Genomic DNA, 15897 nt, shown 5'->3' on the forward strand with positions numbered 1-15897 from the left:
ACTGTCTTCCTAGATCATTTATGATTGCCGAGCACCCAAACCAGCACTCATGGATTCCATCTAACATGGAAAGTGAAGTGTATCTTTTCTGAACCTCATATTTCACACAGGTCTTCACGCCTCCAACCTATTCTAACATGTTTGGTTTTATACTTGAGTTCACAAACCTGAATCATCTGTGTATCTTAAAAGAGAGAGGGGATGGTTTTAAGTGAGCACACGTCCAATATTTAACTCATTAATGAAGGAACCAGCAGGATGGTAAAGCTATCAAGTCAATTTCTTTTAATACAGTGAATGAAATTTTAATAAAGACCACTGGAAACAGCAATTTACTGTACCTGGGAGAGTTAAGGAAGTTTAACACATTATGTGATTATGCTTAGATTGGGATTTAAAAAATGAGTGGGGCCGGACCGGTTTGGCTCAGTGGATAGAGCGTCAGCCTGCGGACTCGGGGGTCTTGGGTTCGATTCCGGTCGGGGGCATGTACCCTGGTTGCAGGCGCACCCCTGTGGGGGGCGTGCAGGAGGCAGCTGATCGATCTCTCTAGTCGATGTTTCTAACTCTCTGTCCCTCTCCCTTCTTCTCTGTGGAAAGTCAATGGAATATATTAAAAAAATAAAAATAAAAATAAATAAAAAATGAGTGGGGCTTTTGCCAGGTGGACCAAGAACATATGCGTTGAACTTCAACGTTGTTATAGGTGGGGAACAGCAGGTAATAACCAAATCCTGGAGAGCTTGTACTTCATCAACCTGATCCTATAGGTTGAGGTTTCCTAAAGTATATTCCACAGAACACTGTTTCCCAGGTACGTTAGAAACATTGGGCATAAAGATTCCAGGCTCAAGTACATTTGAAAAAGCCTGGGTTAAATAAAATGAAAACTTTTTTTTTTAACTGCAGGACTGCTTAGCAGTGGTTCTCAATTTGTGGGTAGAGACCCCTTTGGCGGTCGAACGACCCTTTCACAGGGGTCACCTAAGACCATCCTGCATATCAGATGTTTACATTACGATTCATAACAGCAGCAACATTACAGTTATGAAGTAGCAAAGAAAATAATTTTATGGTTGGGTCACAACATGAGGAATTGTATTTAAAGGGCCAGAAGGTTGAGAACCACTGGCTTAGAGCCTTTAGTGTACAAATTATAGTGGGATCTTCAAAGGGAATGGTGACTCATTTCAGGCCTGAGCAATAATTATATATATGGTTATGCCTTTAACCGGGAGAGGTTTGGCTGAAGATGTTTTGCAAGCTGCTCTTCACACCTCTCCCACTGTCACAGGTTCCCCCAATCCCTTTTTTAAGTCCACATGCCTCATAATTAGTCCAGTGCCCTCCGCTCACCCATCTTTCTTGGCTTGGGGTAAACTAAGGCTTCAACCTTGACATTGCACTTTTAAAAGCCTAATAATCCCTTGAGAAGTTGGCAGTGATTGGGTAGAATGAGGGCCCTGGAGACTGCAAGGGCTTTCCTCTAACCTTAGCCTCTTCCTCCTGCCAAGTGCCTTCAAAGGCTGGGTAGAGGCTATGGGTAGGAAAGAGCAGCACCACTTAGAATTTGAAGGAAATAGAGGCCCTCGCCTGGGGAATAAAGATTTGAGTATAAAACATCCCCAGAGAGTGCAAATTGTATTCTCACTTTGGGAGAGAGAGATTGCTCCCGAATGAGTAATGGCATCCCTGGTTTCAGTTAATTTCCCTTTATGACTTCCACGGTCTCTAACACTTAATACTGTTGGCACTTAAAAGAGCCAGATTTTTCCCCCCACTGGGTGGTTGAATTTTGTGGACTGAATTGTCAGGGAGGTGGATTTGGACAGGTCAGGGCTCTTGTCAGAGTGAACCTGCACAGTTATTTGCTCTCACAGATAGACAAGAGTCTGCTGCTTGTTAATACCTCAAGGTGTGTGGATGGGAACCTGAGGTGTGAGAGCTCTGGGCAATTGGGGGCTGCAGGCAGTTAAGCCTGAGGGAAAAGCTGTCAGGCCATCTGACTTAGGACAGGATTGCTCCTTCCAAGGGATTTTAGGGCTTGACAGCTGTGTCCCAGGACAGAGGGAGGGGCCAGGCTTACAGCCTCTTCCTGTGGGACCAAATGAAGCCAAATTTGGTCAACTGTCTCCGTACCCCAGACCCATAATGATCTCTCTCCAAAAAAGCTCTGAGTGGGCGCCCACCCTCTGCATGAATCCCTGAGCTATCCCAACTCTCCTCCTTTCTTCTAGGCTTCAACTCCTTTTCCTCACCTGCCTCTGAAACCCACCTAGATTCTTAGATTCTTCTTTAACTTGCGTCCTCTAGAGCAGTAGATCTTAACTGGGCAATTTTGCCTTCCAAGGGACATTTGTTAGTACCTGGAGACATGTTTGATTGTCACCACTGGAGAGATGCTATGCACATCTCTGGGTAGAGGCCAAAGGTGCTCAAAGAATTGGGTGCTCCAAAATGTCACAGTGGTGCTGTTGAGAAACCCGGTTTAAGAACATTGATTCTCAAGGTGTGGTCTCTGGAACAGCACCATCAGCATCACCTGGGAACTTGATAGAAATGCAAATTTTAGAGGCCCACCTAAGACCTGCTGAATCAGAAACTTTGGGGAAAGGAAGTATTCAGCCACCTTTTAACAAGTCCCCCAGGTGATTTTGATGCAAGTTTGAGAACCACTGCTCCTCAAACTCAAATTTTTTTAATCTTTCCTAGGAGAGCCACAGAGGCTTCTCATGTTTACTCATTAATAGTTGTCCTTGCCCAACCAGCATGGGTCAGGGGTTGAGTGTCGACCTATGAACCAAGAGGTCACTGTTCGATTCCCGTCAGGGCACATGCCCACGTTGTAAGCTTGATCCCCAGTGGGGGCGTGCAAGAGGCAGCCGTTCAATGATTCTCTCTCATCATGGATGTTTCTATCTCTCCCTCCCTCTCTCTTCCTCTCTGAAATCAATAAAAATACAAATTTTTTAAAAATAGTTGTCCTTAACTATTTAGCTGTTCTTTCTGGCTCCATGTTTTATGCATTATCTCACTTGATTGTCACATACGGGTCAACAGGTTCAAAGAGAAGTGACACCCCAACCAACTTGGAAATGGCAAAGCCGGGAAGTAAATCCAACTAGAGCTCTTACCCCATCATCGTGATGTTGGCCTTAGAATGCACATAGAATCACCTATGTAGCCTTTAAAAATCCAGATGCTTAGATCATTCCCCAGGCCCATTAAATCAGAGTCCCTGGGGTGAAAATCAGTATATTTTATTTTTTTTAAAATATATTTTATTGATTTTTTTACAGAGAGGAAGGGAGAGGGATAGAGAGTTAGAAACATCCATGAGAGGGAAACATCCATCAGCTGCCTCTTGCACACCCTCTACTGGGGATGTGCCCGCAACCAAGATACATGCCCTTGACCGGAATCAAACCTGGGACCTTTCAGTCCGCAGGCCGACACTCTATCCACTGAGCCAAACCGGTCAGGGCGAAAATCAGTATATTTTAAAGCTTCCTTAAGTGATTGCAATGTGTAATCAAGGTTGAGGACACTGGTGTTAGCCAATGCTATGACTACAGCCAAGAGGGCAATATAAAGCTCAGTTAACTTCCCCTGCCACCTTCTGGCTCTCAGGGAAAACACTATCACATGTCCTATGGATTTTAAGAACACTTCTCTCAAAGCCCATGGCTCAGCTGAAACGTAGGAGCTTGACCAGAGAGCAGAGGCCAATTCACTGTCATCATCTCTTCCTGGTGAGACTGTGGGGTTTTGTGTAGAAAAGGCCACTGACCTGCCTTCAATGCCCCAAGTATAGCATCCAAGGTGCTAGGGCTGGGAAGGACCTTAGGTCATCCAGTCGAACCTCTTTTATGGAAGGGGAGCCTGAGCATACATACAGTTTCCCAAGGTTAGTGGTTTTGCCTATTCAGGGAGCATTTATTCAACATTCCTCTGTGGCAGGCCATGCCTGGCTCTGAGAATACAGAAATGACAGTCCTCCCCTCTTTGGGGCAGAATGGGGCAGAACGGTGGGAGAAAAACAAAAATTGGGGCTTCTCAAGCTTCTCCATGAAGTGTTCTTACTGGCCAGAGAGAATGAACTGGAGCAGAAAGAGGGACTCCTGAAATTATTTTTGAAATTGTAGCATGAGTTTGTAAAATGTATGATTTACTCCCCCAACTTTTTATTTTGAAAATTTTCAAATGTAACTATACAGTTGTAGAGAGTGCCTGGGAAGGCACATGAGCATTTCTTTAATTATTGTCAGCTGAATCCAGTGGCGTTGGCAGAGCCACATCCTGGAAACACGCCTTGCCAGAGGCAGGAGTGTTGTCGGCTTGACCTTCAGCCCAGGTGCCAGGGGGTGGGTTTCGTTACCTAAATCCAGCCAAGCACCAGGAATGAGTACAACTCGGGCCCACCCAAGAATGCACATAATCTCCTTTGTCTTGACCTTTAGTAAAACTTCCTGGGTTTTGTTGTATAAAATAAAAACACTGTCTTGGCTCTGGGTCCCTGTCTCCATCAGAGGACAGTGGTCCCACCCGGTCCCAGCTTTTTCCTTCCATCTCTGTGTCTGTCTCTTCCTTTCATTTTCTCAGTCCCCAGCAGCCCCTACTCAAGAACCGGGCCGCTCTCTAGCCGTGCTGGACGCTGAAAAGAGAGAAATATTTACAGACAGTCCCTGACATATAATGGTTTGACCTAACATTTTCCACTTTACAAGGGTACAAAAGCAATACGCATTCAATAGGAACTATGCTTCAGATTTTGAATTCTGATCTTTTCCTGGGCTAGCGATATGCAGAAGGATACTGTCTTGTGGTGCTGGGCAGTGGCAGCGAGCCGCAGCTCCCAGATAGCCGAGAGATCACGAAGGTAAACAACTGATGTTCCACAGGGTCGTTATTAAATGCATTTTTTACTTACGATATTTTCCTCTTACAATGGGCTATCACCCCATCAAAGGTTGAGCATCTGTACGTTCCACCTAGATTCAACAATCTCTTGTCTCACATGCATACATATACATCATTTTTAATGACTGTTGAAGGTAAGATGGTGACATAATTCTTTATTCCCAAATATTTCTAAATACTCCAGCAGGTATCTCCTAAGGACATACTCTTTTTTTTTTTTTAATATATTTTATTGATTTTTTTTTTTTTACAGAGAGGAAGGGAGAGAGATAGAGAGCTAGAAACATCGATGAGAGAGAAACATCAATCAGCTGCCTCCTGCACACCCTCCACTGAGGACGTGAAAGCAACCAAGGTACATGCCCTTGACCGGAATCGAACCTGGGACCCTTGAGTCCGCAGGCCGAAGCTCTATCCACTGAGCCAAACCGGTTAGGGCAGGACATTCTCTTTTATAACCACAATACCATTACCACACCTAGAAAATTAACAGCGATTCCATTGTACCATCTAACAATCATATTAAAATGTCCTCAGTATCAAAAATGTCCTCATAGCTTTCCATCTGGAATCAACCAAGTCAGGCATTTGGCTATTCTATCTCTCCAGTGTCTCTTAATCTGAAGTAGTCCCCCCTACCTTTTTTTCCCAGTGAAACAGACTATTTAAATGTATGTGGTTTCGTGTGCTGCTTCATAAAAATAGTTGTGCTTGTTTTACGTTAATAAATGTTTTAAATCACAGAGCACCCAGTAGAATGACACTCCAGAAAAATGTTGCCACATTTATTTGTGCTTTGTGTCTTGTCATGTACATGTTTTAGTCACAAATAAATAAGCAACTCAAATGCAATCTAATACAAACTGTCAGAGATCCCTACAAAGTAGGAGGCAGTGCCTAAGGAGCAATTAGAGAAAACTTTACTAAGGAAATGACACTTAAAGTGAATCCCACAGGAAGATCGGATATTGGGGAGAAGGGAGGGAACTGAGAGGGGAACAAGTACAGTCTCAGAGTGGAAAAAACATGGATGAGAAACATGGATGAGCACAGATCAAATCTGGTGTATTCAAAACTGACCCAGCATGCAGTGGTGATAGCATGTTGGAAGCGACAGGTGAGCAGGAACCTTGAAAAGTTAAAAGGAGCCTGAGTACAAAGTGTCTTGAAAGCCAGGTTGGCAGCCGTGGGTTTTGTGTTATGGAAAGGGAGCCAGCAGAGTTTCTTGGTTGTGGTCGGAGGACCACACCTGAGGACACTTTGGTTCCGGGTACTCAGTGAAAAGGTCATTGTGGGGAACAGTTGTGGGAACTAGGGACGATCAATGAGATCACGGTCTTCAAACATCAAAAGGCTACATTGGAAAAGAAAACACTCATTCTGGGAGGCCTCAAAGTGCAGAGCCGAGACGAAGTGTGAGAAGGCAGATTTACACTCAGCAGAGAAAGCCACTGAACCGGCGCCGTCCACACAGAACGGCCCCACGTTCCTCCGCGCGGGTGTGCAGGCAGAGCTGGGTGCCCACTGACAGGAAAGCTTGAGCTGTATTGAATGAGGGCTGGAGCTGCTCATCATATCCCTGAGGAGTATATTTTTTAAAATCCCATAATCAGGTCCCACCTCTAGAGACTTTGCTGGAGTCGGGCTGGTATGGGGCCCTGATGCAGAGGCAGGTCTGTACACTAACATTTGAGAGCCACGCAACTAGAGGGCCTCTGTGGTCTTTTCCAGACTCTAAGATGGTAATTTTAGGATTCGATGAATTGTTTGGCTGTGAGGGGATGCCTGGGTGAGGACTTAGGGAACATGATAAGGGGTGGGAAGCCAGCAGGGAGCTGAGAATCCTGTGAGGGCATTTGGAACCTGCTGGAGGGACCGGGCCTGAGCTGCCTTCCTATCCCCAGCTGGCCCTTGGCCACGCCCAGCGCTGCCTAATAAAGGCCCAGCGGAGTGTGGGGCCAGTTGGAGAGGACCGCTGGCCATCTCTCAATGTCCCCAGCTCAGCTGGCCTGGGGGCAGACTTTATTTGAAAGCCAAGAACTAGTGCAAAGGGAGATTTGTTTTGGTGTCAGAAGGTTCTGTGCTAGGGATTCTGGACCCCACAAGCCCAGAGAAGGGAAGTCAACATTCTACAAGCTTTACTGCCATCAAAGCTGTTCTGATCTGCCTGGCTGGTATGGCTCAATGGTTGAGCATTGACCTATGAACCAGGAGGTCACAGTTCGATTCCCAGTCGAGGCACATGTCTGGGTTGTGGGCTCGATCCCAGTGTGGGGTGGGCAGAAGGCGGCTGATCAATGATTTTTCTCTCATCATTGATGTTTCCGTCTCTCTCTCTCCCTCTCCCTTCCTCTCTGAAATCAATTAAAAATTAAAAAAAAAAAAAGCTGTTCTGATCTGGACCCTGCCCATTCATATACACCCTGTTCTGTCTTTATTTCTCCACCATCCGTTCTTATCAGAGACTTGTTTTTTTCTTTTAAGATTTGCTCTGGATCTGAGATTTTAAAGAAAGTTGATTGAAGAGGGGCATTGGCGATAAGGAGGCAATAGGAAGGAAAAAGTATGCACAGAAGTTAAACTAAAGGGGTCCCAGTCCCTGAAATGCACCTTGCGGTTAGGTATTTTTTGTGTCTGCACTTGTTTTTCTGTCTGGCAACCTGTATATCAGGCATCACCTTTCCCTAAAGTTTTTCATCACTAACTAGTCCCAAGCAAAGCCATCCATTCTGGTTCTGTGCCTCATAGAAGTTATGCCATTCTCTGTATTGCTTGTAACTGTCTGTTTATCTATTCTTCCTCTCCCACAGACTCAAGCGTCACAAACTCTGATGCCATCAGGAGTGAGAGGAAAGGCAAATGCGTGAAACTGCTGTTTAAGAATAGAAGCAGTGGACAATGTCACGCTGGTGCCAGTGCGCTAGCCCCCAGGCCTTCATCCCAAGGATTTTCAGGGGAGCTTATTGATTCATCTTTGCTTGCAAAGCTCCTAGCTCAGTGCCAGGCACAGTCCTGGAACTCGCCTGGAGAACTTGGGATCCAGCTCTGCCCTGAACGTGTTGTGTGACTTTACAGAACCCACCGAACCTCTCTGCCCTCCGCTTGCCCTCTCTTTGTCTCTCCCCTCTTCAAAACAGGGGGCTTGGAGAGCATGGAGGCCAGTGGTTTTTCCACTTTTTCCCTAGAGAGCTTGGATTTCGGTGCCAACGTGGGGGCCTTCACAGGTGAGTGCAGACTGAGAGCAGGGTGCCAGTCCTTCCCCACACAACCTGAGCATTCTACTAATTTCTTTTTTTGGGGGGGGAGGGTTGTGTTGTGTGTTTTTTTTTTTGTTTGTTTGTTTGTTTGTTTGCTTTTTGATTTCAGAGAGGAAGGGGGTGGAAGAGAGAGATAGAAACATCAATGATGAGAGGGAATCATTGATTGGCTGCCTCCTGCATGCCCCCCACTGGGGACCAAGCCAGCAACCCAGGCATGTGTCCTTGTCTGGAATTGAACCTGGGACCCTTCAGTCTGCAGGCCAATGCTCTATCCACTGAGCAAAACTGGCTAGGGCTCATTCTACTATTAGCAGTTTTAGAAATTATTATTTCTTTTGAAGAAAGGGGTCTGATGTTAAGAAAGAAAAGTTTGGAATCTGTAAAGAATGGAATAGGAGTTGTAAAGAACTGTTTGCCGAAACCGGTTTGGCTCGGTGGATAGAGCGTCGGCCTGCGGACTGAAAGGTCCCAGGTTCAATTCCGGTCAAGGGCATGTACCTGGGTTGCGGGCACATCCCCAGTAGGAGATGTGCAGGAGGCAGCTGATGGATGTTTCTCTCTCATCTATGTTTCTAACTCTCTATCTCTCTCCCTTCCTCTCTGAAAAAAATCAATAAAATATATTAAAAAAAAAAAAAAGAACTGTCGTTTGCCTAGGTTCAAATCCTGATCCTGCCACTTCCTTGTGGTGTGACCGTGGACAAGTGAGCTAACCTCTCCGAGCCTCAGTTTCCTCATCTAGAAAATGGGGGTGGGGATAATATCTTCCTCAAAGGGTTGCTGTGAGGGTTAATGAATTAATGCGTTGAAATTGCTCAGAACAGTGCCTGGCACAGAATGCTTAATAGGTGTTTGTGATTGTGATATAATACAAAAGGCAAAGGATTTATGCCATCCGGGGAGAAACCAGAATACGTGTGATATAATACAAAAATATATTTGGTCTTTATCTCCGTTCCTGGCCCAGAGTTCCTAAAACTCTTGGCGTGTCCTCAGTGATAGGAGTGTCCCTTGGCCTCGGGAGTCCCTTTAATAATCCCTTCCTCAAAGGGTTGCCGTGAGGGGACCCCCAGGATAGACTCAGGATGCTGCTGATCGCCGGGAAGACCAAGTGATTGGAGAGTGGAAACTGTAAGCCTGGAGACTGAGCTCTATGAAAACTCCTGAACAGTGAGAGCCAGAGCAGCTTCTGGGTTGGTGAGCCCTCTAGGAGGGTGGCGCGTCCCAACTCCACAGGGACAGAAGCACCCAGGACCCTTCCAGACATTGCCCTATGTATCTCTTCATCTGGCCGCTAATTTGTAGCTATATATATATATATTTGTATCAATGTATATATTATTGATTTCAGAGAGGAAGGAGAGGGAGAGAGAAACATTAATGCTGAGAGAGATCGTTGATCAGCTGTCTCCTGCACGCCCCACACTAGGGATGGAGCCTGCAACCAGGGCATATGGCCTGACAAGGAATTGAACCTGACCTCCTGGCTCATAGATCCACGCTCAGCCACTGAGCCACGCCAGCTGGCCCATTTGTAGCTTTTATAATAAACAGTGAAGGTAAGTAAACTAACTTCCTGAGTTCTGCGAATTTGTGTACAAGCAAATTATGGAACCTGAGGAGGTGGTGGTGGGAACCCTCGATTTCTGGCTGGCTGATCAGAAGTAGGGGTGGCCGGGGCCCAGCATGGGAAGAGGCAGTCTGTGGCACTGAACCCTGACGCTGCGGCCCTACGCTAACTCCAGGCAGTTAGTGCCAGAACTGAATTAAATTGTTGGACAACCAGCTGGTGTTGGAGAATTCGTTGGTAGCAGAAAACACCCCCAGAAACTATACTTAGTGAGCACGTTCAGCCTCTTACCTGGACGAAGGAGATATAGGTTTGACATTTTGGCTATCTGATGAGGGAACTTTCTCAGAAGCTTTCAGCGTTTTAAGCCCCGGAGGGACTAAGATTCAACCACTGCCTCGCCCTAGCTTAAGCCAAGGGAGGCACTTTTACCTCCCCAGGAATCTCAGCGCTTCAGCAGCTCCTACTGGGCCTCTTCCTGTATGACTAAATTCTTCATTTTCCCCACAAACTTTCCCTCGTTGAGGGGTTAGTCATCCTCTGTGTCGACTACTCCAAGCACCTCCTGACGTCATCCCCAGCTCTGAACCCCCTCCAACTTCTTGCCTGAGACAATTCCATCTGTTCCTATAATGAGATCACCCTCCCCCTTAGAACCCTGGACTCTCCAGTGGTAAAGAGGGCACAAGTTACACTAGGGCCTGAGGCTGGGAAGACCATCCGCTCTCCACATATTTGCTGACTGCTGATATCATCAGAGCCCTATGGGATACAGAGGTAATTTATAACAGTCACTGTCCTCGTACAGCTCACAGTCTATTGGGGGAACGAAACAAAATCAGGCAAGTACAGAAAATCTCAGCAAAAGCTGTAAGAAAGGTATCACAGACTACCTGTGAGCCCAAAGGAAGGGCCCTTCCCCCAGATCGCAGCGTTAAGGAAGGCCTCCAGGAGGAAGTTGAGATTTGAAATTTAAATATAAATTCTTCAGGCAAGAATTTGGATGGGAGCCAAAACCGGTTTGGCTCAGTGGATAGAGCATCGGCCTGCGGACTGAAGGGTCCCAGGTTCGATTCCGGTCAGGGGCATGTACCTGGGTTGCGGGCACATCCCCAGTGGGAGATGTGCAGGAGGCAGCTGATCGATGTTTCTCTCTCATCGATGTTTCCAACTCTCTATCTCTCTCCCTTCCTCTCTGTGAAAAGTCAATAAAATATATTTTAAAAAAAAAGAATTTGGATGGGAGATGCAGTCTGGACAGAAAGAACATAATGCAAAGCCCGGAAGTGAGAGATGGCATGGTGTGTGCGTGGTTCACCCGGATAAGACTTGTAATAGGTGGGAATGACCCAGAGGCGGAGGTTAGCTCTGCTGAGCTCGGTCAGGCCATCCCTGTTCCCACAGGACAGGCTGAAGAGGGAGTCAGCTAGCCTGGCTGATGCGGCTCAGCGGTTGAGTATTGACCTATGAACCAGGAGGTCACGGTTCGATTTCCGGTCAGGGCACATGCCCAGGTTGTGGGCTCTGTCCCCAGTAGGGGCTGTGCAGGAGGCAGCGGATCAATGATTCTCTCTCATCATTGATGTTTCTACCTCTCTCCCTTCCTCTCTGAAATCAATAAAAATAAAACATAAAAAAAAAGAGGGAGTCAGCCAGGCCTTGGAACAGGTGTCACAGGCAGGATAGAGCCAAAAACTTTGCAAGGGCTGGTCACAGCCCCAGTGGAGTCTATCAGGATTAAATGAGATAATCTATGTCAAGTGCCTGGCTTAGAGAGAGGACCCAATAAATGGCAGCTATTATCGTTATTATTATTGAATTGCATTAATAGCGTCACAGAAGCAACTGGCAGAGACTGGGGTCTGGAAGGGACCTCAAAGAGGACCTGGTAGAGAACTGTTACAGCTGGGCTGATCCTTCTCGGGCTGATTTGTTACTCTTTTGTGGGAAATGAACTCTTTGGGGAATCTGATGAAAGCTGTGGACCCTGTTCCCAGAGAAAAAGCACATCTGCTCATGTGAGGCTTTGCATATTGTTTCAGGGACTTCACAGACTCCGGGAAGGCTGTCTAGTCATGGAACCTGGCGGGACCCAGCTGTTACTCCCCCGAGCAGGGCTGAGAAAAGTTCCCACTATTATCTCAGCTTGTTATACCAAGTGAAAACCTCAGCACATGTTGTTGCAATTCTACGAGTATCCTGTGTACTTTAAAATACCAGGTGGCACGCGGAGGAATGAGTGGAGGAGGGAGACCAGTGAAGAGACCGTTTTAATCGTCCAGGGAGAAGAGGGCTGGCTTTAGTCGTGCAAGGCCCTCCCTGGGCTTGGTTTCATGCTCTGCTGTGTCATCATTCTTAATTCGTTAACAAGGAGCCTTGCATTTGCATTTTGCACTGGACCCCACAAACCACGTAGCCAGTCCTAGGAGTAGATAAGCATGCATTTGAGTGCTCACTATGTAAGCAGCTTACAAGTGGCAGTGCTGGGCCTGGAGCCCAGGCTGTCGGGTCCAAACCATGGTCTGAATCTATATCATACTGCCTTCTGAGTCAGGGCTGGTGAGAGTGGAGAGGAAGGGCAAGAATAAGGAACGTTCTGCCAGGGCTTCTTGTTTTAATGACATTTCCTCACTAGACTGTTCTCTCAGTGAGTGCGGAGGCTGGTGCACCGCCTTCTCCCCAGTGGAGAGCCTGGCACATAGTAGGTATTTCATAGATACAGGCTGGAAGGTACAGTGCACAGGCCAGAAGGGATAGAGAAGCCTGGAGGGAGGAAGAGGGATCCCACCTGAGTGATGCTAATCATCAAGATGACTATGAGAAGTTAGGTGTGGTCCTGGCCTTCCATACTCCAAAAGGTTGGTGGGTTCGATTCCTGGTCAGGGGACATACCTAGGTTGCAGGATTGGGGTGCATAAATAGGCAACCAACTGATGTCTCTCCCTCTATCTCTAAAATTAAAATATATATATATCTATCTATCTCCTCAGGTGAGGATTTAAAAAGACAAACAAACTTAGCTGTGGGGCAGGGATGGTTAAATGGATTTGGGATGTGTTTCGGAGTTGAGAGCTTTTGGGGGGGGGGGGCGTCTTGGAGAAGGCAGTCTCCTAGGGCAAGCCCTTTCCCATTCCCTTCCCCACTGCCCCCTAGGCACACCTGCCCCAGAGAGCCTGACTGGGATGCCCGATCAGTGGGTTCTGGAACAGCAGGGCTCATTTCTGGATCCCAGGGCTGCCGAGGATGTGTATGCAGTCAGGGCTCAATAAATGCCAGTAGAAAAAAAGAGGGAAGCAAGAAAATGTGACCAGGCATTCAGGAGGAAAGCTGGGATGAGGAGCAGATCTGGGAACTGGAGTGAAAGATGGAGGGCCAAAGTTTGAACCCCAAGACCCTAAAAACAGGCTGGACAGAAGGGTGTCCAGCGCCCTCGGGAGGCCAGGCACAGGGCTAAGTGCTTTGTTCACATAAATACATTTCATCTTCATGGCAGCACTGAAGCGACATTATTATTCCTACTTTGTTTAAGAAAACTGAGACCCAGGGAGGTGATGTGATTTGCCCAAGGTCACACAGAGAGTGAGCAAGCCCTGAAGTCCGGGTTTGACCGAGGGCTGTCAGCCCCCAAGCCTGCGCTTTCCCCACCTCACTCCCCGCCTCTCTCCCCCAACTCTCCACTGCCCTACCCCTTCCCACCTCCTCTCGCCTCCCGCGGCCGCCCCGCCCCACCTCTCTCCTCCCTCCCTCCCTCCCTCCCACCCTCTCGGTGGTGGCGGCGGCAACGGCGGAGCCACGTGGTGGGGCCGGGAAGCCGTGGCCGCGGAGCGCCCGGGCGGCTGCCCCAGCTGGGCAGTGCTGCTCCGCGCCGCGCCGCGCCGCCTTCGGTGTCTGCGCTCCCCGCTCCGCGCTCCCCGCCGGCCGCCCCGGGGCAGGAGGCGCGCCGGGCGCCCGGCCGGTCAGACAAAGAAGGCGCGGCGCGGCGGAGCCAGCGCGCGGGTGGACGGACCATGGACTCCGAGCGCAGGCGGCCCGCCCCGGCCCTGAGGACCCCGCGCTCCTGGCCCCGGCCCTAAGCGCCGGCCCCGCCGCCCGGGGCGCCCAGCGGGAAGAACGCGGAGACGGCCCGGGGCGGAGGAAGCGACGGCCGCCGAGCTAGAGGGGCGCCGCGGCGGACGGCCTGCGCGGCCCCTGGAGCCATGGGCAAGTGCAGCGGGCGCTGCACGCTCGTCGCCTTCTGCTGCCTGCAGCTGGTGAGCGCCTCGCTCCCGGGCGCCCGGAGCAGGGTGGGGCGCGGCGGGGCGGGGTCCCTGGGCGTGCGGGTGGGTGCTGTGTCTGTGTGTGTGTCTGCTGAGAGTGCCCGGGTGGGGGGTGGTCTGGAGTCACGGAGCGGACGGGCGGAGCCAGCTCCCGCTGGCCGTGCTGTCTCTTTGTGTGCGCTTCTCGCCCGGCGCTCCCCAGTCCGGGAGTGCGCCCTGCGCGCGAGTCCCCGGCCGCCCCGCGCCTGGGGCTCCACGCGTCGGGCCTCCTGTTGCGAGGTGCGCTGTGGGACTGTGGCTGGCGGTGTGACCCGGGCTGGTTTGTGGATCCGTTGTTATCCCTGCCGTGTGTTTTCCTAGATCGCGCGTTTGTTTGCATGGGTCTCCCTGCCTCTGGGCTTCTGCCTCTGGTCTCCGCCCCGTGAATGTTTCTCACAAAGTCTCAGCTCCTGTGCGTGTCTCTCTGGGTTTCTCTTTGGCAGATCTCTAGATCTGTGACCATTCTGGTCCATGTTCATCCGTGTGAGTGACGATCCTGTTGGGATCTTAGACTCCAAGACCCGCTCGCTCCTTTGTGCTGTTTGTGCCTCCCTTCACCCCCCTGACTGAGCAGGCCTGGGAATGGAGAACCACCTCCCTGGAAAGGGTCACACGGAGGTGCCAGGTACTGGCCAGTCTGACTAACCAGGTGCTGAACCGCCCTCCCTGCTTTGACTGTGGCCACTGTGGCATGGGTGTTCCACCAGTCATCAGCTCCACCAGGGTATCAGGGGTGAGGACAGGCAGAGCAGTCCTCTCTCAGGGCTGGCACTGATGGAGTTGGGCATTCGGGGGTGCTCTGGGAGGATGGGAGCATTGAGGACACTGCCCAACCCCAGCTTAGGGAACTCGGGTTCTTGTCTCTGGGAGGCTAGTGGAGTGAATTCAGGAGCTGAAGGGAACTGACTGCCCTTCAGTTCAGGCTCTGGCAGGTGGATTTGGGAAGGTGCTTAATTAAGGAGAGGCCAGGGTCTTCTGCCTACGCTAGAGCTGAGGCCCCACAACAAGGCATTGTTGAAGCTGTGCTGCTCCTCTGGGTAGAGACGCATGGGAACCTCCATGGACAAAACTCAAGTCTGAGTGTGAGTTATGCCTGCCTCCGTGACCTGGTCTCCACTTTTGCCTGTGCCATGGCCCCTTCTGCACCATAGGTGTGCACAGTAATACAGAGTGAAGCTTTGAGCCTGGATGGGCAGACCTCATTCATCTTGCTTCTCACCTCTTAGGGGCACCAGCCCCAAACTTGCCATCCATGGACCTGCCCTCTTGGGCAGGGGTAGAAACAGCCTAGACTAGAAGACTGTAGCCCTGCTTCCAGCTGTGGGACGCAGGCAAGTGACTTCCCCTCACTCGGCCGCCTTGGTCTGCCGATCTGTAGTTGCTCATCCTTGAGGGTTGCAGAGGAGATTAATTAAGATCAGGTAGAATGGAAACTCCAGAAGGGCAGGCGTGATCGGTGTTGTTCCCTGCTAAATCCCCAGCAGCTGGAACGGTGCGTGGCATTCCATTCATATTCGTAAAACAAATGAATGAATCCTGGCCCACAGTAGAAACACCCTTCTTTATCTGCTCTGAGGAACATAAAATGCCAACAAGTGCTAAAACTTTTCAGAAGATTCTTTTTTCTGTACTTGTTCATGTTTAAATTTTAAACTAGAGCTTTTAGCAAGGTAATACACACATATTGTAAAAATGAATAAATCAATAAGTAATCAAACAGAATAGAAGATAAAGGTAAGTTTCCTTGTATGTCCAGTTTCACACCCCAAAGATACGTACTATTAATAGTTTGTCCCAGGCTCATTCTGTTGATGATAATAACAGTAGTTAGCTTTGCCCTAGCCAGTTTGGC

At 49.1% G+C, this 15897-nt stretch overlaps 1 protein-coding gene across 2 annotated transcripts in view; it reads left to right on the forward strand.

Moving 5' to 3' along the window:
- Window positions 1-13496: 13496 nt before the first annotated feature.
- Window positions 13497-15897, forward strand: part of NKAIN1 (sodium/potassium transporting ATPase interacting 1) — a 39213-nt gene continuing 36812 nt past the window's right edge. Inside the window, exon 1 of one of the 2 annotated variants that reach the window (XM_059690440.1) lies at window positions 13497-14000. In XM_059690440.1, coding sequence (XP_059546423.1) covers window positions 13947-14000 — 54 coding nt within the window. In that variant the 5' untranslated portion in view covers window positions 13497-13946. The remainder of the gene's footprint in view (window positions 14001-15897) is intronic. The other variant, XM_059690439.1, reaches the window with a different exon arrangement.

The sequence above is a fragment of the Myotis daubentonii genome, chromosome 3, assembly GCF_963259705.1.
Source record: "Myotis daubentonii chromosome 3, mMyoDau2.1, whole genome shotgun sequence".
In the NCBI taxonomy this organism is placed as follows: domain Eukaryota; kingdom Metazoa; phylum Chordata; class Mammalia; order Chiroptera; family Vespertilionidae; genus Myotis; species Myotis daubentonii.